The 26,320-nt window shown below is 44.3% G+C and overlaps 1 protein-coding gene across 25 annotated transcripts; it reads right to left on the bottom strand.

Moving 5' to 3' along the window:
- Nucleotides 1–234: 234 nt before the first annotated feature.
- Nucleotides 235–20,516, bottom strand: TPM1 (tropomyosin 1). 25 transcript variants are annotated; one of them, XM_030497012.1, is made up of 10 exons: nt 20,172–20,504; nt 19,465–19,590; nt 19,158–19,283; nt 12,805–12,938; nt 10,960–11,077; nt 10,793–10,863; nt 9,903–9,978; nt 9,292–9,354; nt 8,965–9,034; nt 235–1,181 (listed from the first exon to the last, which is right to left on the bottom strand). In XM_030497012.1, exons 1-10 carry the CDS (start codon nt 20,283–20,285, stop codon nt 1,099–1,101), a joined length of 981 nt encoding a protein of 326 aa, XP_030352872.1. In that variant the 5' UTR covers nt 20,286–20,504; the 3' UTR covers nt 235–1,098. The 25 variants fall into 25 exon arrangements, 23 of the variants coding, with proteins under 23 accessions (XP_030352872.1, XP_030352857.1, XP_030352863.1 ...); XM_030496998.1 differs by lacking the exons at nt 235–1,181; nt 19,465–19,590 and adding exons at nt 5,901–6,180; nt 7,646–7,724 and having other exon boundaries at nt 20,172–20,508; XR_003993081.1 differs by lacking the exons at nt 235–1,181; nt 19,465–19,590 and adding exons at nt 5,971–6,180; nt 7,480–7,724 and having other exon boundaries at nt 20,172–20,507.
- Nucleotides 20,517–26,320: the final 5,804 nt, after the last annotated feature.

Raw genomic sequence — 26,320 nt, 5'->3', positions numbered from 1 at the left:
CAAGTGATAGGTACAGGTTCCTGCAATATGGCCCTCAAAGGGAGCTACAGATCCACATCAGTCCAAACTACTGAATTTCACTGCATTTTTATACATTAGCCTAACAGCACAAAAGAGCCTGAAAGCCCATGTGTTAACAGCAGACCCCACGGAGACAGATGGCACACATGCTTGTTTTACACAGTGATACACGGGAAATTAACGTGATGAGAAACAAATCACAGGAGAGCAAAATTTAAAAAATGTCCTAAAATGTGCATTTTATTCCATATCATTATACAATGTTTACATACAGGTATACTTTTAAAACTGCTCAAAGAAAGTGTGAAAAAAGTGAGGCGAATATCGGTTTATAAAGTCCTCCCCCTCCCCAAAATACACACAAATAAAATACATTTTGAAACAATCTCTTCCAAATTTATGGTTTCTCCTGAATTTATTGAATCTTTCATTTCAACATGAAAAATACAATCACATGAATACTCCAGGTGAAATGCTGACCTACACTTCTGTATCGAGTTGCAAGAAGACAATTTAAGAACTCCGGAAGCCTTCACTTGTCTGTTGCTTACATACCTTTGTGTTACTGAATCAGAAGGCACAGAAAGTCCAAATCCTCACAGATCAATAGAATTCTGACTAAAATAAATTACTGTGCTGGACAACTCCTGACTTGTCTGATATCAAACAAAAGACTTCAGTAGAACCTTTTGTTCGAAATAGCACCATTTCCACCTGATCTCCCTTGAACATACATCATTGTTCTTGTCAAAAACTGTAGTTGGCACTTGAGGTGGGACACTTGCTGCCACAGCCAGGATTCTTCAAAAGACTAAGCAGACTGAGTTGCTGAACTCTCTACAAAGTGTAGGTAACATTTTGGTTGGGAAATGGCACATTTAAACCATAATGTAGTATAGTTTAACCCGCATCTGGCTTGCCCATTTTGGTGTTTCCCTGACCCCTGCCTGATAATTTAGCAGATGTTCTTGTGACTGTGGTGAAAAACAACAACAAAAAAAGACACATTTATGGGGGTTCACGGCAAGCAGGTGTAAAAATAATAAACAAATCATGTGGTTGCTGCTAAGAAGGTTTTCACATGTTGTTTAACTCCAGTAAAGTTTGATCCAGCATCTGATGCATACTAAGGTTTTCTTCTTTGGCATGCGCCACTTTCTCTGTTGTGGGATTAGAAAATCGAAACATGAATAGCAGTTCTTTGGAGGCACTGGTTCTCAGAACATGAAGGCATGCAATCCTCATCTCTACTGGAGGGTTTAGAAAGGCAAGAAATGTGCATGCTCATAAATACCCACGTCCCCAGACAACACGACCAGAGAATCCCAAATCAATAAAACGAAGGGCAAGTAATGCAAGTTTAGAACTGTTCACAGCCGCATTTGTTAAGAAAATGCACTGCCAACGGAGACACGATTCTTGCATGTTCCGGAAGCTCTTTGCTTATAGGAATGTGGGATGAAGAATCCCTTTTTTCCCCCTTTTTTTTTTTTAAGTAGTGCAATAAGAATTAAATTCTTTGCAGATCCATGCTTAAAGCTTCATGTACTTCAGAGCTTGCAAAGGACAGACAAAATTAAAACTAATCTCTTCTTCGGTGAAGTGATATTAAGAAATTTATTTATTCTAGAAAATAATTAAAATCCAAGTTAGTAGCTTTATGTTGCATGCACACTTTTTATAGGACAGTCATTTAACACACTTATTTGATACAATGAGCACAATGTTCTAGAGATGCATCCTACCAGAATCCAGTAATAGTAGCCTCATACTAATGCCAGCATACCTTCAAACTGACCAGGGATTTGCAGATGGAGCTCCCATTCCTAGGGTTTTTGTTGTTGTTTGTTTGTTTGGGTGGTTTTGTTTGGGTTTTTAAGTCAATACAAGCCCAATTCATAATAATGCAAAATTATTGCATTAAATAAAGTCTCCAGATAGCAAACCAGCCGTAAGTATCCTTTATGTTGTTCTGAAATATGGAAATGTGAATCCTGGTGAACATCTTTCTCTCATCCACGTTCTAGTGAAAATCTTAGGGCCAATTAATTCATGATGGCAGGTAAACGGAGTGCCTCTCCACATGGAAGGCTGTTACTTTTTGGATACTGTTAGCTGAATGCTGTAGCTGTTTAATGAAGTGGAAAGGAGCTATTACACCGCCAAAGAGCTTACTGCTCCTCCAAATAGGTGTGCATACAGATAATGAAAAGCCTCATCCAGAAGAAGCATTTTCATATTTTTCCAAAAGAAACTGAGATTTTCGTCCATCAATTTACCACAGAATCAACAGCCTGAAACAAATCAACTTCTAGGCTTCTTGCTTATTTCTACATTTACTGATTCATTCTTAAGGAAATTTGGAAGAAGCAGTTTTTAAACAAGTTAACAATATAGTCACTCTAAAGTTTAATCCTCATTCAATGCCAGCTTTAGTTCATTAGTTAGGCGACTGTTTTGCTCAAGTTGCTGGTAGAGTTGGTCTGTACAGGCAGCAAGCAGGTTAGAAGGGAAAAAAGAGGCAGAATGAAGACAGATTAGACAGAGAAAACAGTTAAATAAGAGTTAATAAAGAAACTGGTCACACCACAGACAGTTCAGTAACACACAGAGAAACATTTTACCTTTGTTTCTAGAACTCTAGTAATTAAAGAGCTACTCCAAGGAACAGCTATTATAAGCTACGAAGAACTGTCTAAGACTCCTGTTGTGGGGAATAGCAGTGAGACAGGCAAGTGGGAATACAAACAGAAGAACTGCAGCTATATATTCCTAGAAGAACCAAGTCCTGCTTTAATCTTTATGTACAGTGTGTGGAAGATTTGTTTTCTGAGTGCCATTTTTCTTTGTTAACTACTTAAAACCTATTAAGATGAGGGGGAACCTCATCTGTCAGTGGAGGGAAAACAACTGTGTCACAACCAGGGCAAGTAAACAGCAGGAGAGATGCTGGTAGCTACCTACCACTAGGTCTGACTCAGCTCCTATCCTTTCCTGAGGAATATGACAGCTGAAATGGCATTTTTGGTAGGGAAACATACTTCTGTTACTGATATCAACCCACTTTGATACCTCTAAACTGTCCAGTTGTACTTTGCAAGAAAACAAACTCAGACATTCAATGAAAATGAAATGGAAGCATGAAAACCTGTGTTGCTCAAATACAGCAAACAGAGAGGACAGTTCACATTCAAAGAGAACAACCACAGCTATGTTGCGACAGTGCGTTTAGTGAGAGTTGTTCTGCAGAGTGAAAGAACATTCCATGATGCTTTATGGCTGTCTTGTTTTCTCAAATTGCCTGTGTTCTTCTCAAGAGTCTAGATTCAGACTGCACTCCTGACCTCTTGATTCCAGCTTGTTCCCCTACAGGAAATGACTGTTTCTGATTTTTTTCCACAAGCTTCCTAACAGCCTCCACAGAAATCCTCTTCCCCTGCAGGCTCTGGACACAGCAAAGCTGTGCAGGGAGCTGGTCTGTAGGATAGACTTGTGCAGCGAGCGGCAACTCCTCACAGCATCCTCCCCAGCCCAAACTCCAAGAGCCAGCTCAGTAAAACCAGGGCACAATTCAGAGCTCTGATGCTGGACTGGTAACAACCAGGTCTTGTCTGTCTTGCCAAGACAATGTCACATATATGTGGAAAAAAACATCAAAACCTCAGAGTAACTAAAATTTCACTTTGTTTGGCAAAGTGTGTTCAGTTGTTATTCAAACATGACAACATTTGAACTAAGAACTTGATGCTTACCTTCATTACAGAAACCTCCTCTCTTTGAGGCAGAGATTTACAGTATTTCTCCATGTACAAGATGAGACTAAAATCCCCAGGTAGATCATGGAAAGCATTACCAAGTGTACAGTCAGCCCATGACTGCCCAGAGGCAGGCTGCTAGGTTGTGATTTACCACAGAGGTGGAGCCAAGGGCTGACTCTGTCAGCAGCCACCTTAGGCCAGGCAGAGAGTCCAAGTTCTGGTGCAGACACAGTAAGGCTCAGCTCACTGCAGCAGAGCGCCCAGGCAGATGAGCCATCAGAGCCAGCCTTGTGCTCCTGTCAACAAGCCTCGTGCTCATCACTAGCTACACATGGCCAGGCCTTGTGGGATGTACAGCAGAATGCACAGGTCAGGTCCAACAGTGACAAAAGCACTGAAATACCCCAACAGCCCCATGGAGTCAAGCTGAGAGCAGCAGGGCCAGCTAGGAATTCTGTACGCAGCTACCTGGGTATCTGCACTGCATTGCCTATTTCCAGTACTTTGTCCATCAATTCATCACCCTAGAGTGCAGAGAGCTGATTATGTGTGTTTGAAAGAAAAGGGAAGATTTAAATACTGATGTTCTAAATTACTGTGTTAAATATTACCAGGTTCCTACACTGGATTTTGCTTTTTTTACTTCCCTTAAAGAACTATGATATTGCAATGAACTGCCAATACAATAAACCAGAGCGCACAATAGATTAAGGGGTTGGAGCTGCTGTAGCGTAAGTTACTCTGGCTCAGCTGACAAGTGATAGCTGACCACATTGCCCAAAACTCCTGCACTGGTGAAGCTAGCCATGCTAGCTTCAGCCATTTCACAAACGCTCATCCCATTCTATCTGGTTAACCTTCACACCAAACATTTTACTTTTCAGTTGCAACACACATGGTGTATACACCCACTTACTGCATCTCAGCTGATGAGTATGAAGTTATTGAACTGAGAATGGCAGGGGGTAAGATGATGCATCCATTTGCAAGCCCTATTTGCAGGGGAGGAAATCTAACCTAGACTGCACTGCTGAATAATCTTGAGGTTTAACAGAAAGACACATTCACATTATTCTATGAGCTAAAAACTAAAACTCAGCTACACTGGGATGAGTTTACTCAGGTGGTGACCTCAGAACTTTAGCAATATATACAGTAACAGGCATGATTGGAAATCAATCCCGTTTAAACTGATTCACTTCAACATGAACTGGAAAATAACTTCTTTCATTGTGAAGAAAATGAAATTAAAACAACACAATTAACTCTGTACTTGCAAATAACAGTACAAAAAAGCAAAGTGTCAGCATTTACTGCTCCACCTTTAATTAGCGACTGTCAAATCAGCTCAGAGCCAATGTGTAGGCTTTCAAACCTGAAAATCTGTATATTCCACTTTGCGGCAGGATCATTCCATTACTAATTATGAGATTTTCCTACTCTGGTTCTGAAACATTTCTCCTGAGCCTGCAACTGAAACTCACAGAGCTAAGCATGAGAGGGGAAAAATACTGAAATCTCCCTGCTGAACTTCCAGCCATGGCTGAAGTCTCATGCCACTCAAGGGAAGTAAAGAAGAAACAAAAAAGTCAGCAAGCAATGTCTTTGCTGAATAACTGAGGTGTGAAAGCGGGTAAAACTTTCTTGCAAGGCATTGAAAGGACTGTTTTGGGGTACAAAATACATTTTTTTTATATTGCTCCTTTAAATCTGTCTCCAATGTTTACGTTATCTCACATTTATATAAAGACAGGAAGTCTTCAGCATCAAGCTAGGAGAAAAATTTCAGACTTGAAAGTGAAAAATCTGGTGTCAAGCACATAACTGCTCTCCAGCCACACTCCCACGACCAAGCGACCCCAAGGGAGCAGCATCCATGCAGATTTGGGCCTAACAATAACAACTGAAAAAACTCCCATTACGTCTATTTGCCATTTTATCTACATCAGATTCTGAAAAAGACTGAGAACGTAACTCGTCAGTTTTGACCTCCAAATTCCTCAAATTCTCATCCCATAGACTACTAGCACTGGCTTTGCATTGCCAACACCCAGGCAAAAGTGTTTGCAGAAAGAAAATGGAAACACCAAAACAGATTTAAATCCCTAATGGCAAAAAAAGAAAAGCAATTTTTATTAATAACTGAAATAGTTATTTAAATAAATAAAAGGCAAGGGAATAGCAAAAGGAATACAGCTGGGATGTTTATTTTACATTGAGAGATGTAGAGTTTCTGTACAGCAGAGCACAAACAGAGCATGTTCTGAGACAGGTGCTAGAGAAATAGAGTCAACTAAGCTAGAAGACAGGACAATGAACCCATGAAACATCCAAAGCTTGGAAAGATGTTTTATCCAACCCGATGAAGATGTCTTTGCAGAAGTGAAGCAAAGAAAATTATCTGCATGAAAAGAAAAAGTGAAATAAGGTAGGAAATAAAAAAGGTGCAGTAAAGACTCCCAAAAAAGCAGCAACAGCACAGCAGAGCCCAGCATGCCGAGATGCCTACTAGGGAAACACCACACCATGCTGGGACTGGAATGCTACAGTCACGTCCTCATGTACCAGCAGAGTACATTTTAAAGTCTGTTTTCCATTTAGAAATATCCCAAATTGAATAAATATTGTAATCTCTGTACACAGAGGAGGAAAAAAGGAATTCATTTGCTTGAGAAGCCACTGAGCAAAAGCAGATTTTGGGGAGAGGAGCGGGGATTTAAAGAAAAAAAAGACAAATAAAGCATACAAAGCAGACAACGTTAGAGCCCTACTAAAAAGTTGGGAGAGAGAGGGATGGAAGTAATGAATGGATATAGGGATGAAAAAAGCAAAAGAAAAAGCATCTAAAATACGGGTGCATGCAAAATACATTTCAAGCTCTAAGCAAAGCTTACGCCTTGCTGAAAGCATGCTGGCTTCCAAAAAGAAATGCTGGGACTAAACATTGTCCCTCACAAGCACCTGAGAGCCACAACTCTTCCTCTTTCCCATGTCAACCCAACAGGGTTCATGCAAGTGAAAGGTATGAGCATGGGAAGGTGGATTTAGCGTAGCTGACCTCTGTTCAGAGCTTTAGGCTGATGGAAGGAGAGTCGGTTTGTACCAAACACTGCACAGACCATTGCACCTTACAACTCCTTTCCTGACGCCTACTACACTCTTAATTTTTCTCCTTATGACTGAAATTGATACTATCACATTTTCAGTATATGCAAAATACACCTACCACTACATGCAGAAGCAACCTACAATTCAAATGTCACTTTGATGTGGTTTAAATGACAAATTATTTTAAATCAATTTCCACACTTGGAATTTAGTGATAACTGCTGAAATTTTCAGAGCAGTTAAGGAAATTTAGATAAACACTTTCCACTGCCATTGATACAGAACACAGCTAAATCTAAACTTCTCTGAAACTTGTGTAGGAACTTTGCCAGAGAAAAACCGCGACTTCAGAAAAACACACTCTGAATGCAGCAAGTACAGAGGCAGTTTTCTTTGGTAAACTGAATGGGATGGGCCTGGGAGACAGTGCTTGAACAGAGGTGAACTGAAAGGATAAATGCAAAGCTACAAACAAAGGGCAGTTACAAGACACAAGGATTGCAGATATGGAATGAAAGAGTAACCACCACAAGCTTATCAGGCAGCTTACAAAATCACCATGAGTATTTACCAGGCTAGGCACAACACTCACCCACACTCTGCCACGGTAAAGATATTGTTCATGGTATTTTGTACACCTAGTCTCACTAAAAGAATGCATCTCCCGCTACAGAGGGAGTAAAATTTCACAAGGCTGGAACTGCACAATCAATGAGGGCAGGGAAGCAGGTGCAGGCACAAGCTGGGAAGACATTTACATGGAAGTCATATCGTTGAGAGCGTGGTCCAGCTCCTCACTGATGGCTTTGTACTTCAGTTTCTGAGCATATAGCTCATCTAACATTCCCCCAGGGGAAGGCAGAGGTGTGCAAGGAAAGGTAGCGTGATCACAGGATGGAAGGTGGAGGTGGTGGCATGGGATACCATCCAGAGGCCGTAGGAAAGGGGAAGAGCGAACAGAAAGAGGTGTTGCGACAGACAAAACAAAAATCACAGCATTAGAGAACAATAAAGAAATCACTAGTGAATAGTTTTATGTGACACGGTCATTAACTGTGCTGCCATGGGGCAACCTGTGATACAGAGAAAACCAAGGGAAGAAACTGTACAAGGGGAGGAAAATCCATGTTTTCCTGCCCTGGATTTTTGTTTTAACACACATTAGGAGGGCACGCAGGAGCTAGGGAGAAAAGATAAAAAATGGGTCCCATGAAGGACGCTACCATTTATTTTCTACCATGTTTTGTTGGGTTTTTTAAACCACCCCCGTTTGTGTGATGCTGTAAACTCAGTTTCTTACAGCAATTTTTGTTCCTTCTGAGCACTTCTGTTTCTTCCCTGCCTCCTTCCTGAGTCAGTGATCATTATTTTTCAGCAGCTACCTAGATATTTCATACCCTTTATGTAGAAGTCAGCCTGCCATGCCAAGCAATCAAGCTGCTTAAAATCCTAGACTTAGTGTAATGCATCTAAATAGTAAACTCCACATAACTTCCAATTATGAAGCACATTCTACTGTTCTATTGCAGTTCTGAAAGATTTATCAAACCTCTAAACCTCTCTGAAGTTAAATAATCTGTCCTTCTGATTATGTATACAATCTATTAGTTTTACTGAAAACTAGCAATGGGTCTATGTCACAAAATGCCTCTCTTGACCCAAAACTTATCATAGTAATAAATTAGGTTAGCTTACCACATTCCCAATCATTACAAATGTAACACAGCTCTTCATCAGCTTTTTAGTAAGATAATACTTATGATCTGCTCATTTACCCTATACATTTATATACCTCCAAGTAGAAGACTATAAAGCAAAAAAATGAAAGGAGTCTTGCGAACATGAGAGAAAAAGGAACAGGCAAGAGCAAAGCACTTCACCTGAAGCATTGGAGTGATCAATACATTTCAGTCAGAAACGTTTTGCCTATTTTACTCTTTAGGCAGACCCATTTATATAAGCAGGACTAGTTAAATGAGTAGAGTTGGGTACTGAAAAAACCCAACAAAACGAAACCAACACGAGAATAAGAGATTTGTATTTCTGTAGTAAGTGAGAAAAACCAAAAACTCCATACCTTCTAGGTCATCAATGCTCTTCTCCAGCTTGGTTACTGACCTCTCAGCAAACTCAGCACGGGTCTCAGCCTGAAGTCGAGACAAATACAGACTACTTTAGTCTTTTACACACCATAATTATGAATAGAGGAGCAACAATTCAAATGAGAAAAAAGTGCAATGAAAGGAGGCAAATAATAAGGTGATTCTAATTTTTAGGGGAGAAATTAAACACTAAACTGTCTCCAAAATTACAAGTTCATCCTTAAAGCATCAAAGTAGTGTTTATATTAAAAGAACCAAAGTTGCATTGCAAGATCTGTTATAAAGAACAGCTCTAATTTTACCTCCTTCAGTTTGTCAGTCAGGACTTTAATCTCCTCCTCATATTTGTCTTCTTTCTGCGAGTACTGTAATTAGAAAGAGAATCACTGATTTTAGACAAAGTATTCTACATACCACAAAATACCACTTTCAAGACTTTCTTGTATAGACCAACTGTATACAAGAAATGAATAGGGGGATAACTAAATTAACTCCACTTACCAGACTATGGTAATACAGAGTTTATTACAAGAACCAAACTTCTCTTGAGTCATATTCCAGTGCTACATGGTGGAAACGCTGAGTAGAAATTGGTACTACAGTTGTAAAGAGGAGTGGCATTTGGAGTAATTTAATGTTAGCACACAAGTGCCATTTTAAGGGACATTCTGTAAGTAATATTTAATCCTGTCAGACTGCTTAACAGAAGATGTGGTCAAATATACTGACCTATCTGGAACCAGTAGGAATGCTAGGTTCCACTAAGAGGCAAATATGAATTGAGTAATAAGTCCAAATACTTGACAATGGCCTTGCTGAAATGCTGCAAAGTGATCAGCACATAAAGAAAACCCCTCTGGCCAATCCAGAGGACAGTGTAAGGGACACGTTCTCACATAAGTCTCTAGCCTACCTTCTCAGCCTGAGCCTCCAGCGACTTCAGGTTGTTGGTCACAGTTTTCAACTCCTCTTCAAGCTCAGCACATTTGCTGTTATTTCGGAAGGAGGGCAGGAAAGGGGCGGATGGAAGATTCAGTCAAGCAAAAGAAACAGGAGAAAACAGGGGGAAAAGATAGAGAAAAATGAAAACAATTAAAGAGCAAAAGAACGGCCTCAAAAGCAGCTGAATCCATCACAGACTGAAAGCAACTCTTTGCGATGCCAAATTCCATTTCAAGTGTACATTAAGACGACAACCAGACAATTATCTACAGCCCTTGGCTTACACAGAAATATTCACATAGCCTTTCCACGTGAGACAGTTCAGCTTCTTTTTGGCTGCATAAGAGATCAGTTTTAAAGGTAAAAATGAACAAATAAACAAAAAAAAAAGACCAAAGAAAACCACCAAAGCAAGATGCAAGGAAAGTAAAGAGCGTAGCGAGGACTAATTTGTTACTACTGAGTGAGCTAATCGGCTATGGAAGCTGAAAGACTTGGGTTGCAGTTAAACCTAGAAACTGTTTATTAGTATCAGTACCTTATCCTCTGCAGCCATTAATGCTTTCAAGGTTTGATCCATTATTCTTAACTGTTCTTCCAGCTGTCGGACTTGGCTGTTAGTGAACACATGAAATGCACAAAAGCCATTCACAAAATCAGTGTGCAGGTACAGCATGCAGTGACAAAACACACGCGCACACACACATATGAACACGTTTACTTTGGCGTTGACCATTTATTTCGACCAGTAATGAGCAAAACATAGCTTTGAGCTGAACACACAGTGTACTGCCAATGTTTCATGCTGTTACAGTTGTCTTGTAGCACCTCACACACACCTTGGGGCAGTTCAGCACTTACCTTTCTGATAGTTCAGCACGCTCCTCAGCCCGCTCCAGGTCACTCTCAATGATCACAAGCTTACGAGCCACCTACAAGAAAAGGCAAATGACACTCAGGGATATCAGGCACAGCTTAAAGGGCTTCAGAAACAGATGACCTCTTCATACTTGCACTCAAGAACTGACCTCTTCATACTTGCGGTCAGCCTCTTCAGCAATGTGCTTAGCTTCTTTAAGCTGGATCTCTTGGATTTCCATCTTCTCTTCATCCTTCTGGGCTCTATTTTCAATGACCTTCATTCCTCTGAAAGATGTGACAAATGGGAAATACAGAGTTCAGAACCTGCCAGTTTATCTCCAGCTCTACTACGAATGGAGTGTGACTTTCAGATGGGTGTATTAACACGAATGAAGCACATCAGACACTTGATGCTTTCCACAGTAAGATACAGTTCTATGCATTCACACTACAGAAGTTCGAAGGAAAGAAGCATGTGTTCAAAAGACAGACAATTTAGTTTGTTTAGGTCTTACCACAATTCAGCTGTATTATCCTTTTTCATTTTAAGTTGAAAGAAAACTGATCTTATAGAATGGTAAATAAAGGGTTTGTCTTCTAAAGACCTAATAAGATGACTAAAGACATCTGTGCTTTTACACTCACTGTGAAACAGCATGTTACAACCCCTGCAGGACTGACAGGCAGTATGTTTACACATCAAACAGATTCCTGTGAGTTTTACCATGTCAGAGCCCTACAGCACTGAAGCTGTCTGTGCTCTGCATAAGCAAAGTTTAACTCGTGCATAACAGAAAACATTGCTTATTGCCCCTTCTATGCATGTTTGACCCCAATGCTCCTAAGTATTTCACAATACACCATGAGTCTCAGGCACTTTGCTTTTCTATAGGTGCACTCCTGGTGAGGTAGAAATACATAAGCAGAATACATACAATCACAGACTCATTTGAGTTAGAACAGACCTTAAAGCTCACCCAGCTCCAGCCCCCTGCCACGGGCAGGGACACCTTCCACTAGAGCAGGTTGCTCCAAGCCCCTGTGTCCAACCTGGCCTTGAACACTGCCAGGGATGGGGCAGCCACAGCTTCTCTGGGCACCCTGTGCCAGCGCCTCAGCACCCTCACAGGGAAGAATTTGTGCCTGAGAGCTCATCTCAATCTCCCCTCTGGCAGGTTAAAGCCATTGCCCTTGTCCTGTCCCTACAGGCCCCTGTCCAAAGCCTCTCTCAAGGTTTCTTGTAGCCCCCTTAGGCACTGGAGGCTGCTCTAAGGTTTCCCTGCAGTCTTCTCTTTTCCAGGCTGAACAAGCCCAGCTCTCTCAGCCTGTCTCCATAGCAGAGGTGCTCTAGGTCCTAGAGCATGTTCACGGCCTCCTCTGGACTTGCTCAAGCAGGTCCTACAATACGTAGGATTCTTTCCTAACAAAAGGTACTGTCACAGACATAAAATACAATTTGTAGAAGTAAAAGAGAAGATCTTCCAAAGCCACAAATGTTGAGTTGCTAACTTATGTTAAGTACTTCTGGAAACCCCAGATTAAACCTGAAGGAATTATTATGCTAATCCTTTGCTCTCCTTCATGTACCAATCTTGCCAATGGGAAAACCAAAGCCTTTTGAGCACTTTGCTACTCTCCAGGTGAGATCTTCTACCCACAATGAAATCAAGAATCACCCAACAGTACAAGAGTACACATCACCCTCAAGAGGTTGTCATCCAAATAGAGAAGTCTGGGCTGGGCCAAGTAGTCTTCCCAGGATGTGGCAGGATTTATCAAAAGCCCTACCCCACTTAAATCTTATCTTTGCAACTGAGACGGGAAAAGAATTCAAGCCTACGACATTTTGGATATCCCTAGAGACAAGCTCTAACCAAAGTCCATGTAGGAAAGAGTGGATTACACATATCTGGAGACATAGGAGTGCTTTAATTTACTTCCCTAACCCACACCCTGGCAATTATCATCTTTGTCATGAGGGTAACCATCCATTCAAGAGTGGCCCCACCCACCTTTCACTCTCATCTGCAGCCTTCTCAGCCTCCTCCAGCTTCTGCAGGGCAGTAGCCAAGCGCTCCTGAGCCCGATCCAACTCTTCCTCAACCAGCTGGATGCGTCTGTTCAGAGAAGCTACATCGCTCTCAGCCTAAGCACAGGAAGAAGAGAAATTAATTCATAATAAGGCACACATCACCTCTTGTAAAAGATTATCCCACATACCTGCCAGCACCATTTAACAGCATTCAGTAATTTCTGACTTCATCCACTAAAAAGCCCATACAGAGATGTACACACCCTCATTGAATTGTGAAGTTATTACTTAACAGAGGAAAAAGTGATTAATGCTTCCTTTAAATGAAGCACATTAAGGACTTGACAATTTGTACTAGAAAGAACTGCACTGGAAGAATTAGGCATCGTTCCCCAAATATTTTCTGTTATTGTATTTGCAGACATTTAACTAATCACAGTTCGTGCCCCCCTGCTTTTTTTTCCAGTCAAATCAACACAAACTAGTTACCCGATTATTCTGTGTTATTCCAAATCCTTTATTTATGACCTCTTGCCATATTTTAAGAAGAATTGTTGGAGTATTTCCTTGAATTCCATAAGAAGAGTTCAGCATAAACATGCAAAAATACACCTACATCAGTATTTGCGATGAGAGAGCTGATACAGAGACAGCACGAGAACATGTAAGAAATGCCCGAATACCCCAAGTTTATGTATAGGCAAGCTGTGCAAGAGCTGACAGAGAATGCACCAGCAGAGGCTACATCTCGAGGCCCATCTCAGAAGGGCCTTGGTACAGGCAACAATCACTTAAAACATCTTTCTTCCCCCCCCCCAATGCCATCCTCAAGCTTCCCCCAGATTTGCCTCTCCTGCATTACCTGTTCACTTCATCTTCTGTGTAACACTTGCAACTCATTTGTCTCTTTATCATTATAAGCTTTTACTTCTGACCTTCTCAAACCTACACTTGCTTAAGCTGCAGAGCAAGTTCTGTTACAGCCTTCTTATAATAACCTCCTTATTAAACCTTGTTTTTCTCAAAAGGATATTAAGCACTAAATATACATATATAAAGGTCTTTATTCTAAAAAGTTAATTATTTCCAAGAATAACAGTCAATTAGCAGTGAAAACCATCTTGCTATAGATAAGGAAGCACACATCTCAATTTCCTACGCTGTAGGGGTGAGGGGAACAACTCTCTATCAAAACCAGAAACCAAAAGTATCAGTTTGGTATTTTTTCTGTAATTAAAAATGTAAGGAACTGTTCTTTGTCGCTTTTACTCAGCAGAGGCAGCTGGATACAGTTGGCCACAGCTAAAATTTTGTTGTAGGTAACACAAGTAAGAGTAACTTAGACACCAGCCAAGTACAACCAACCTTTGACATAATAGTAACATTGTCCCACTAGAATGCTTGGAAGTAACACATGAACAGGGAAGTATGTATTTGAACATTAATGAGTATTGACAGTGACCGTGTAGATCCTTCGAGATCCACATTAACCCAACTACAAAATCTTTGGCTATGTAACAAGCAGTAGTACCCCAAACCTGTATTTTCAGACTTCTGGCTTCTAATAGTAAGAATTTGAACATTCTCATTTGAGAAAGAAAACAACCTTTCACAAATGTTCCCCTTGGGAAATATGTAATGTTACAAGTTAATTATTATCATGTCAAGACTCCTCATCATGATAAGAGCATACAATATGCTCAGAAAACACTGAGTGACTAAAGTTCAAGTTCTAACTTCCTGCTCCAGTAACTCGGGGTGTACCGACCAGCCTTATATGGCCCAAGTTATGCCCCTGCAGAGCAGGACTTCTCTCCTTATTTGGTTAGAAAGGAAAAAACCCCTGTGACATTATGGGGCACTCCCACAGCCAACACACAAACACAGCCCTCTGCGTTTTTGCCATAGCACTTATACACCACATACTTCTACAATGAGCGATGACAAGGATAAATTACCATCGGGTGTTAATGATTACTGGTGTAAGGGAGATTCTATTCTCCATAAGAAGGAAGAAAAACGCACTCTGAAAACAGGATTACCGGTAGCCCCTCGAGATGTACGCACTCAAACCAGGAGAGATTCTTTTTTAAGGCAAGGGCTGCTTATCACAGCCTTGGAACGTTTCACAATCTGGTTTAACAATAAAACACTGTAAGCTGGGATAGGTTTTGGCCACAGCTTTAGCTTTTTCATTGTTTGTGTATCTGTACCTTGCACAGGAAGAAAGAAAAAACCAAAAAGCCCACAGGACAACCGTAGCTGGTCACATGCTACACGTGTAAGGCACTGCACTAAGGGAAGGGGCAGATTCACACCTCAGCTTGTCTGCTGCTATGTTCTCAAAGCCCCTCCTCCTCAAGCATACAGGAATACAGCTGCACCAATACAAGATAAAAACTGGTACACAGCTAACATTACAGAAGAGGTACAGATCTGCAGGTGCCTGTCAGTTCAGTCTTCTGTCCCTACTCACCTCAGCAGTGACCCTGCAAACAAAAACGTGAATACCCTGTAAATGCGCTCTGCAGAACTCCACATTATCCACATAAACCAGCTCCAGGGAAGAGACAAACATTAACCTTTAGGATCCTACGCCTTATAGCAACGTGGCTGAGCTCTAACAAGATGACTTCACCAGAAGGCTGTAAGGCTGTAATCACTTCTCCAGCAATACTCCTTCTGCCACAAAAGGTAACAGCAAAGCTCCCCATTTTAGTGGAAATCCCTTAATATGTGGTGTAGAACAATACACGCTACTGAGGGTAGGAAAAACAGTGTCCTTTACTCCATAACGAGTAGGGTTTTTTTTCTTTTTAAGACAGAAACCCTTATGAAAGAAGTTCATGACTGTGACATGATCCCTCACTGAAAAAAATGGCTATGTGAAGTGATTTGCAAGAATGCTGCAATTACACAAGTGCAAGAAGCCATATTTTGCTCCTTGGGAAGATCACCTGCAAGTAATAAGAAGGCTCTTCCTTTGAACTTGCTGCCCAGAACATGCAGAAAGCCCCATATTATAAGGAAATCTAATAATCACTATTTTTTCTACTGTAATAAACTACGTGAATAAGAAATATATTTCGTGTCACTTTTACACAACTACTGAAGACACCAGAACCACCACAAAGGACACTGTACATTTTATAGCAGGAAACCTTAAGTTATGGCTGGTAGAACTGCCGAAGGTCAGTGGCAAGGCCAACAGCAGCACTATCAGGTCTTGCTGTAACTGCCTCCCATAACTAAGCCTCTGTGCTGCTCACACCTGCACTTGTCTGCCTGAAATTGTACCTACTGCTCTTTTTCCATCTTAGCCAGGGGTTTTGACTAATTAAACATAATATAGATGGATAGTGACAGGGACCACATTGTTGTGGTGTTTTCTGTGGGCAAGAACCTGGACATGGCCATCTCAGGTTCAGTCTCAAGTACGTAATTTGTTAACAGTTGGTATGCTGACTTCCCACAACTGAACTCGTTTGGATGGGGTAAGAAGACAACCATCACTTAGGGGGATGGTATCACTAAGGCTTGCTCAGAACCTAATACAAAGCCCCAGTCTCAACCATCTCACCTACCTCACCTAAGTTCAACCTCGCTCCAGCTCAGCGTTTGGCCAGCAGACCTACTGCGGTCTAACTTCCACACCGCAGCTTCATGTGCCGCCCGCACCACTCGGGTTCCTGAGCCGGAGAGCGCAGCACCGCAGTGAACACCGCAGTGACCCACCCTCACCTGCGGCCCCGGGCCTGCCGCCGGGAGCCGCGGCCTCCGCCCGCCCGCCCGCCGCGGCCGGCAGGTAACCATTTTGTCAGAAGCAGCGGCGCAGGGAGGAGCGGCCCGGCTCGACCCGCCGACAAGGGAACGGCGAGGGTCGGCCTCGCCCCGGCACCCGCACCCACCGGGCCGCGGTCCCCGAGCACAGCCGGGCCGGCCCTACCTCCTCCCGCAGAGCCCGCTCCTGGTCCACCTCCCGCTGCAGCCGGCCCGCCCGCTCCTCGGCGGCGTCCGCCTGCTCCTGCAGGCTCCGGATCTTCCTCCTCACAGCCTCCAGCGAGCTCATCGCCGCCATACCCGCGCCTCGCCCGGCCTGCGCCTGCACCACCGCCTGCCTCAGCCCCGGAACTCCCCCCGCAACGCGCCGCAACGCGCAGCGGGGCGGGGCTGCGGGCGCGGAGCTGGGAGCGGCGCGGCGCACCGGCGGGGCGGGCAGCGAGGAGGGCAGGCCCCGGGAGAGCCCGGCCCCGGCCGGGAGGGGGCTCCGCGGGGCCGGGCGGGACTGGACTGGGCCGGGCGGCGGCGGCCGTCGCCAGGTGGGCGGGCTGGGGCGGCAGCGCCCCCTGGCGGCGCAGCGCGCAAGCTGCCGCGGGCCGTCCCGGGTCGGGGCCGGGGCCGGGGCCGGGGCCGGGGCCGGGGCCGGGGCCGGGGCCAGAACCCGCCTTCCCCCGCCCCTAACCCGCCCCGGTGTGAGCGCAGGGAAGCGACACCGAGCAACCCGGCCCGGCCCCTGGGACACGGGGTGTCCCGGGTGAGGTGGCTCCAGGGCTCAGGGGATGCGCCCGGCTTTGGAGAGGTGAGTAATACCGGCGAGGTGAGGTTTCCTCACCCTTACCGTGTAAGGCGAGTCCACCCCAGAAGCCGGCACTCCCTCCCTTGCTCCTGTGTTTTTCCTAAGGCTTGGAACTATCCAAACTAGTAGGGCAAATACTGGGTCAACTTCAATGCCCTAGAGATACTCTGCATCGCCAAAAAAGAAAGACATCCTTAAAGCATCAGATGTATTCCATACATACCACTAAACACAGCATTTACCTCCATGAAAATAAGACAGACACTTGCCTACCCTCCACCTGAGGGACAACTGCAAATAAACTTGCTCTTAACTGGCTTCCAAATGCTGTTTCCCAGCAAAAGAAAATGGCATTGGGATTGGTTATGAAGATCTTTCGTTTCAAAAAGGGACTCTAGTAGGATTTCTCCTGCCTTCATCCTAGGCGAGCTATTTCCAAATAGTCTGCATACTTTTCCTTATAAGGAATATCTCCCCTGGATCTATATGCGGTTCCTTTGAACAAGTTAAATAAACGTCCTGCTAGGAAGCTGCCTCTCATCTCTGCAGCCATACACAGAAGACAACAGACATCTGAGCCACATTTTACACAGAACTCCTCTCTCCTGTTCCTATACACACTTATGTTCTTGACTTCTCTTTCAAAGCTATACAACTTAATTGCCACACTGAAGTTAAACTTTTTTATCCTTCATTTTAGAAGTAAAATAAGATAAAAGCAGCTTGTCTTTCATGCAAAGTTGGGGGTTGTTACATTTCCCCTTCTAAAAGTATCCTTCCCCCCCAAAATACTTTACTTGCTTCATCTGTGGCAACTCCTCTTTTTATTATAGCTTTGACATTAATTTTCAAAGCTCAGTTACAGGAAAAGGACGGTCATCGCTTTGGAAATACTGTGCTTTCACCTAAGCCTGTAATTCAGAGCTGAGATTCACTTGTACAGCAGCAGCCAGAGAGCTGGACCTCAACAGCAGAGACAAGAAACTCACATGGTTCCATGCATACGATACATTAAATGCATGTCAGGGGCAGACAGGTGGGTGGGATGAGGGCCTGGGAGACGCACAAGCTCTTGCATTATTACCATATAAAGTGCTGAGCTATATATATCTCCTTGCTCCCAGGATCCCTGTCCTCTGAACAGCAAGCCTAGCAAGTATCAGCTTCTGGACAACTTTCTCTCACAGAAGACTGAACTTTTCTTTGACAAGTGAAACAGTTCCAGTGATTTCCAGGGTAAAAGGAAACAAACAAACAAACTAGGAGGGGATCTTTAATCTCAGGGACCAGTGAGCAAGCCAAACTCACATCTAGCAGCAGGTCTAACACGAGTCCCTTGAAACAGCTCTCTTGAAGAAAGAACTAGCAGCCCTTGCTCTTCTGGATCTCCCTTTCCTGGATCTACTTGCTATTAATTCTCTGATTCTGCTTCACTATCCAGATCGTGTCGTTCCAGCCTGAGCCATTTTCCCCATCACCTGAATGGACAATCCGCCCTTTACCTTCATGTCTACAGTGGCAAGTACACACAAAAAGCACATGTTGAGTGAGCAGAAACCCAACCAAATGCCTCTGATAGTGCGCAAACCTCATGCAAGGAGGCAGTGCTGTGTTTCCCACCTCCCTGCCCAGGAGGGGCCTGGACCCTGCCCTCAGCAAAGCTTTGGAGCACTGCTTGGTAGGAGTCCTGGCTGTCCTGTGCAGGAGCGTGTGGTTTCTGTACTGGGGGGGTGGTGAAAGGGATGGGGGTAACTTACATCTGTGGCCTTTTTGTCAGCCAGTTCCAACTTTTCCTGTGCATCTTTAAGGGACTCGGAGTATTTGTCCAGCTCATCCTCAGTGCCCTTCAGCTTCTTTTGTAGAGCCAACAGCTCGTCCTCCAGCTGTGATACGGGTGGAACGTGGTGGAGAGGGGAGGGCAGGCAGGAAAAGGTGCAGCAGGCAACGTGATCGTGCAAAGGGAGAAGTGCGAGTGCAGAAGAGACAGAAAAGGACAGACGGACAGAGAGAGAGAGAGAAGGAGAGACAGTTAGATTCTCTTTGCTTGTGGCAAGGGCACTATACCTTGGCAGCTTTCTCCTCTGCGGAGAGGAGACTATCCTCTGACTTGTGTAGCTCTTCCAGCACTTGGTCCCTTGCATCCTCCGTCACATGCAATTGCTTTTCCAATTGCACAATGTCATCCTCTAACTAGGTGCACAAGAGGAAATACAATGCACATGTTTCTCCCTGGGCTTAGAAAAGTGGGAAAGAAGTTTTAAATCCCTCTCCCTTCCTCCCTCCTCCTCCAGGATCTCTCAGAAATGTGCAAACCAATGTGCCTCCCTCCCCCAAATAAATAAAGCCCCAGGTGTAAAGGAGGGGGGCTGGAGAAGACCAGGAAAAGGGGATACACATCCAGGAAAGGGGGCAGCTGCAACTGGACAAGTCTGCCGGGTGGTGCTGGAGGGGGCGAACACAGCTTTAAGTGTCCTTTGCCAAATGGCAGCATGTCTGTCCACTGCTAACACTGCTCGAAGGAGCCTCCCCAACCGTGCCCCTGTGACAAAGGCACAAGCCATGTGGCTGTCCCAGGGCTCCGCTTCCCAGCTAGGGTGCTGCGGCCAGGAGGGGAGGGAATCCTGCCAGGGTGAAGCTCTGCCTTAGGTCAAGTTCTGCTAGTTTGGGGGGAGGGGAGCAGCATACACCGAGGTACACGGGGTTAAAAAGGAAAAAAAACCAAGAGAGAGGAGTCGCCTGGAAAGACTTGTGCCCCGGCACTCGCTGCAGACCTGCTTGCTTCTCTCCTCAGCTGCCTTCTTGTCCGCTTCGGCTTGCTCGGCTCTGTCCAAGGCGTTCTCCTTGTCCAGCTTCAGCATCTGCATCTTCTTCTTGATGGCATCCATGGCGGCGGTGGGCTAAGGCGCGTCCCCGCGCGAACTGCACCCGAAAGCAGAACTTGGGAAGTTGCGGGACAGCCCCGATGGAGTCCAAGACCCTGGCGCGGCCCCGAGGCGGTGCGGGGCTGCTCCGAGATCCGAGCGGGACGGCGCCGGCGGAGTGCGGGCGGGCGGGCAGCGCCTCACAGATATGTACCTTCCCAGGGGGCCGACTGCATTCCTCAAGACATCCAATACTTTTTTGGAAAGGGCTTTTTTTTTCTCCCCTCCCTCCTCCGCTCGTTCCTACCCTTTCCCTCTCTCACTCCCTCTCCCTACTTTTTTTTTTGGGAGGCTCGGCGCTCCCATTCGCTGCTGCCTGCCATTTGACCGTAGATCTGACTATATATGGGATGCGATGGGCGCGGTGAGGCGGGGGAGCAATTTGTTCCCGTTTCCAAATAGGCAGGATGGGACGCTTCGCTGCTACTCTTGGGAGGGGGGAAAGAAAGAGAAAAGAAAGAAAAAGAAAAGGCAGCAATGGGGGCATCCAGGCGGCACCAGCCCTGCTCTGCAGCCGTTCCCACCCGTGGAAGTCGATCTGTTGTAAAGCAGGAGGGTAGCGGAGGGGCAGAGACGGGTTAACTGCATGCACGGACGGAACGAAGGCGTTGTAAGACCTTCCCTCGGCAGCCAGAGGCAGGGGACGAGGAGGAAGAATGGGAAGGGGCATCTCCGCTGAGCAGTCAGGCTGCAGCAGGCTCGGGCAGCGGGGTCTGGGCCGGGCAGTACAGTGCCGAGCACGACGAGCAGCGAGGCTGTGGTCAGAGCAGGGCAAAGCTTCCCACACCAAGGAGGAAAGGGCTGAGGAGCGAGCCAGACCTCCGGGGAGGTGACCATCGGGGGCACAGGTCGGCTCTCCACTCCTCCCCAGGCGGTGCCGGGGCAGAGCAGAGCTGTCGGGGCTGCCAATGCTCCCCCCGTCCAGGCTCCTCCTCTGCAGTACCTCGCTGGGACTCCCAGTTCTGGCGATGCACATGCAAGGGGCCAAACACTGAACTAAAATAGAAAAGGAAGAGGAGAGTTACAACGCCCCTCAGCTGGGACAGCGGTGGCTCGGCTGCCCTCCTCGGGGTAGCGAGAGCTGCAAGGGATGGAGCCCAGCAGAAGCTGGGACAGAGCAATGGGCTGGAGAAGCGGCTCTCACCCTGTGCCTCCAACACCGGCGAGAGACAGGCAGCAGAGAGACAATTAACAAAATAACATGTAATTAAGTGGAGACCTATTTTCGCTTCTGGTGGGTCTCTCAGACTCAGCACGGCGAGCAAGACCCAACATGCTCTGTCCCCATGCCGCATGCTCCCTTGTACAGTGCAGAAAGTACACGGACATGCACAAGCCCCACAGGATTTGAGTTACACAAAGAGAAAATTAAGCAGCCTCTCATCTGCACTTAGTACTTGCAGCAGAAAATTCCTCCCTGGTGCTGTCACTGATCAGCTGAACTGATGTTACTCTGCAGCAGGAGGGAATGTCCTACAGCTTCCGGCCTGCTGTACTTTCCAGGGCAATGAGGGCTGGATTTGCAAAGCAGGCCTTGGAGGCCAGCTCCTGGAGAGCTTCAACAACCTGCACCATGAAGCTTCAGCTCTACAAGACAGCAAAGCCCCCTGAGCAGGGTTCACACCAACAGGTATCTCCCCGTACTCCTACGAAAGGCCACACTCTGGATTCAGCTATGAACTAAGCAGAGCTCAGGGAGGCTCGCGGCTAGGCAGGGATTCACGTGCATGGCTACTACAGAGCATGGGAGGCCATCGGGAAAGCAGAAGTTTTCCTTATGCCTACTAAAGAAAAGATGATTTCTCGCTGCATTGGTTTAGTAGCCAACCCTCTATGACAATAATAGTAAAATAATAGAAAAGTAAAAAAAAAGGAAGTAAAATGTTTCTAGAGGGTGAAATTCTCTTTTCTACACAGACAATATTATTCATTCATCCCCATCTATCAGTTCCAAAAAATACTATTTAAACCAACCACAATATAAACAGCACTGCACTGTCACAGAGCATCTAAAAACACAGACAACAGAGCATTGGAAAAGTCTGCAGGTTTAGTTGCTGCCAACTCTAAAGTGTTGGTTTTTTTCTTTGCACTCATCTTGCTTTTACAATATGGCCAGTTAGAACAGATTAAGGCCTTTCTGAGCTAAGTATAGTGAATATTGAGAAGATACCTAGTTACATATTGCTCAACAACCTGACTGCAAGATGAAATCATAGAATCACAGACTGGTTTGGGTTGGAAGGGAAGGGATCTTAAAACTCTTCAGTTCCAACCCCCTGCCGTGGGCAGGGACACCTTGCACTAGAGCAGGTTGCTCCAAGCCCCTGTGTCCAACCTGGCCTTGAACACTGCCAGGGATGGGGCAGCCACAGCTTCTCTGGGCACCCTGTGCCAGCGCCCCAGCACCCTCACAGGGAAGAATTTCTTCCTAATATCTAATCTAAATCTCCCCTCTGTCAGTTTAAAACCATTCCCCCTTGTCCTGTCACTATGTCCCCTTGTAAAAAGTCCCTCTCCAGATTTCTTGTAGGTCTCCATTAGGTATCAGTATGTTTTGTTCCTAGTTTAGGAGAACTTACTCCTCTGCCACAAAAAAAATCCTTAAAGAGTGTAGGGTATCATAGCTGGGAATTCACTGAGGTAGCTCTTCTAGCCTTGGGGAAAGCAAATGTCTTGCGAAATTAAACAAACAGTATCCTGTCTGGCTAATTTGGGAGTGGTGCTGATAGGCTCTGAAAGAATTCCGTGCAGCTCCATTTTTCTAGAAGAATGTTAGCCATGACATGGGAGCCTCTGGGATACGTGAGAAACTGAGACATGGGCAGAAGGAAAGGAACTCAAAGGGGTTTTTTTAAAATACCTGGAGGATGCTATCACCTCTACAGCAAAACAAAATCTTGAGGTTTCACTTACCTCAAAATGTCCAGTTAAAGCTGTGTTTGTATCAAGATAACCCTGTATCCATGGGACTGAACTGGATGATGGTGATTTCATCTTTTCTTTTCCTTGTAGAGAGAATAGGAAAAGTAGAGACGTGTATCAACATGCTTGCTATACCTTTCATTAACAATTTCAACTGCTTGGAAATTTCTGTTCCAGCTGGCTAAGAAAGATAGGCTTGGAAATCAAATAGCTTGGATAGTCTCTCCCTCTTTAATTGATATGTGATGAAAGACTGGACACAGATTGGATTTGCATACTGAAACAAGGCGGCAGCACAAACTTTGCTTTTCTGACATCATACCAATTCTGTAATGTTACCTTTTACCTTTTTTTCCCCCCAGTGGCTATCTCATCTCTCTCATTGACAAATGGTGCAGGTAACTCCCTAGCAGCATTTGCCTTTGCTTCTGGGAAGTACCTACAGCACTCGTTGCGAATGCTGTTCACTTCATCAAGCCCTTTACAGAACCAAGACGGACAACACAAAGAACCAGAGAAGGATGTATGTTCTGTTTCTGAAACAAGGGTATTTCTGAAGGATATTCTGCCTCTCAAATTCACTACTTCTCCTATGAGGAGGTGATGCTGCACTTCAGGCTTACTCACGATATGGTATTATTTCCCAGAGCAGGGCTGGAACCCTTTTATATCATGATGTTTCTGTCATGTCATATGTTCCTTGACATAGGCAGAAATTTACCTTCAGGAGGACCTGCTTTTTTGTGCATGGATTGGGCTGGTTGGAGGGAGTTCACACTGTTGAATCTGGTAACAGACAAAAGGGTAGGTGGATACATTAATTTGGAAAAACTTCAAACGTAACCTTGGAGTTGCTTTTCCTTTTCTTTCTCCTTCTCCTCCTCCCCCCTCTCTTTTTTTTAGGAATATGCAGGAAATGACACCTAACTTTATACTACAACTGGTTCTGCCAGTTCTATGAAACATGCCTCTTAAAAGATGATTAAGGATTCAAATTAGGTCAGGCAGAGTGAACTCCTAAGCCTGTATGTGTCATTTGAAAAGTGGAGTGTTCCCTCACAGGGAGGCAAATACAAATAAAATACAAACTCATTTCTCAAAGGTCTCTGAGGCCTCTGTAGCCCTTGTGAAACTGGAAGGTTCATTTTGGAGAAAGGGAGCAGCAACAAGAGTGGCATATCACCAAAAAATAGGAAATTGAAAACATCTGTATTCATCCGTAAAACAAATAAAACTATAGATTCTGATGGAAATTGGCAGGTTTTACCACTACACTTCGTGTATTTTATCCTGTACGTATCTCTGGGAGCTTTGCACAAAGGAAGCTGAGGGACAATATTTCTAAGAAGAATATAAATGGCCAAATGTCCCCTGAGGGAACTGGTCATATATGCTGCAGCTGTAAGGCAAGAGGAAGCCCTAAAATAGAGGGTAGGAATCCTGATGGTCAGTTCTCTGCACAGCTCACTAGGCAGCAAATGACTACAGAAATACCCCTGAACATGCCAGTCATGCTTAATATATGCTGTAACTCTGTAAAAGGCTTTCCACAACATTTCTAAGGTAATGGTAAAGAGCATTTTAGCTTTTGTAATTAAGAACTATTGGATGACTTGTTGGAAAACAAAGCTTTAAATTCTTCTGAAGTTATTTTAATAATTTTCCTCTTCAGAACCAGTATGTTTCTGCCTGTTTGTCATTCAAGAAATCTGTGAACTCCTCAAGGGTGAAAGTATTTATAGCGGTCTTCTGCACCTGCCCTGATCTATAATCCAAGGGTCTACTGAGATACCACACCAAATGCTAAGAAGCTCATGACCTAACTCATGACCTAAGATCTTAAAATAGCTCTGAGAAGGTCTTCTTTCCCCCCTTCTCCCCAGGACTCCTTTCACCCTAATAACACTACTGTTACTCACTGTTTTCAGCTGAGCAAACATGTCTCCCAAGGTTTTGTATTGTGTTTCCCTTTTAAATCAGATTTGCTTTAGCTGGTAGTTCTGAATTATTAATGTAATTCTCTGAAAAAAAAAAATAATCACAAAACAAGTAATGGGAACAAAAAGATCACTTTTGGTAAGATGTTTTCCCACATCCTTCTTTTTATAGCTTCAGAGAGCTTTAGGCCAAAAAAAAAAAAGGATAAACATAATTTAAAACTGCTTGCTTGTATTTATACATTGTGGAATTTACGTTCCACTCAGCAAGGTCCCTATGAAGTCACTTACTTGAGTCTGACCTCAGTAATCTTGTGTTTAAAAAAAGCCTTGTAAAAAAATAGCCAGTCCACTTTGATTTAAAGCCTGCTATTGTGAAAGGGAGAAGAACAACACTGAAAAGGACAAGTGACAGAAATGTGCAAGTAATACGTAATGTAGTAGGGGAAAAAAAGCCAAAAAGACAACCCAAAATCAGCTGTACCCAAACACCAAGGTGAAAAGAACTGTGAATCAGCAAATCCAGAAGGAAGTGGCTCTCTCCTGGTGAAAGAGCCCAATCATAACCTTACCCTGGTGCAGAAATGCATTACATTTCATGGATCTCCTTCGATTTACACTTGCCAAGTGGTATCAGACCCAGCGCTATGGAATGCAAAGTGAGAAAAATATTGTCAAAGGACCCACTGTCCTAGACAAGAAGCAGCCCTATTACCTTCAAAAGACAGTTCCATCCTTGTTAAGCAGTTCATTTGCCAATGCTTTGAGCTATATATAGATAAATACACTATCTTTGTAACATCTACTGCCACATCTACATGATTACAAGCTGTACTGAAGTATAGCTTTGCAGTTCTGTCAGGGAGTCATCTTTTTGTTCCTGGCAGAACAAAGAACAGTTACCATTACATATCCTTAACAATTTATGTTACTGATCTTACTGGTACAGCAACATACGATGACAGTAAATAGTGGAACAGAGCAGGAATGGAAAAAAGGAGACAGGAAACTTCATGGCATTTCTGATGTCTACCCCTTCCCACAAGAATACAGAGGGAGATGCTGTAGAGACATAGCAGGGCAGACAGCTATTTCCCTTCTCTTGGCTGCAACTGAGAAAACTGAAAGTGTTTTAGG

Source organism: Strigops habroptila, chromosome 9 (assembly GCF_004027225.2).
Source record: "Strigops habroptila isolate Jane chromosome 9, bStrHab1.2.pri, whole genome shotgun sequence".
Classification (NCBI taxonomy): domain Eukaryota; kingdom Metazoa; phylum Chordata; class Aves; order Psittaciformes; family Psittacidae; genus Strigops; species Strigops habroptila.
The sequence above is the reverse complement of the archived record's forward strand: the minus strand, read 5'-3'. Positions and strand labels throughout refer to the sequence as shown.

Coding starts and splice junctions, on each gene's coding strand:
- TPM1 (XM_030497012.1), bottom strand. CDS start 20,285: ATGGATGCCATCAAGAAGAAGATGCAGATGCTGAAGCTGGACAAGGAG. Junction 19,284..19,464: donor CAGAGGAGAAAGCTGCCAAG/GTATAGTGCCCT, acceptor CCCGTATCACAG/CTGGAGGACGAGCTGTTGGC. Junction 10,864..10,959: donor CTGACCGCAAGTATGAAGAG/GTCAGTTCTTGA, acceptor CTTTTCTTGTAG/GTGGCTCGTAAGCTTGTGAT.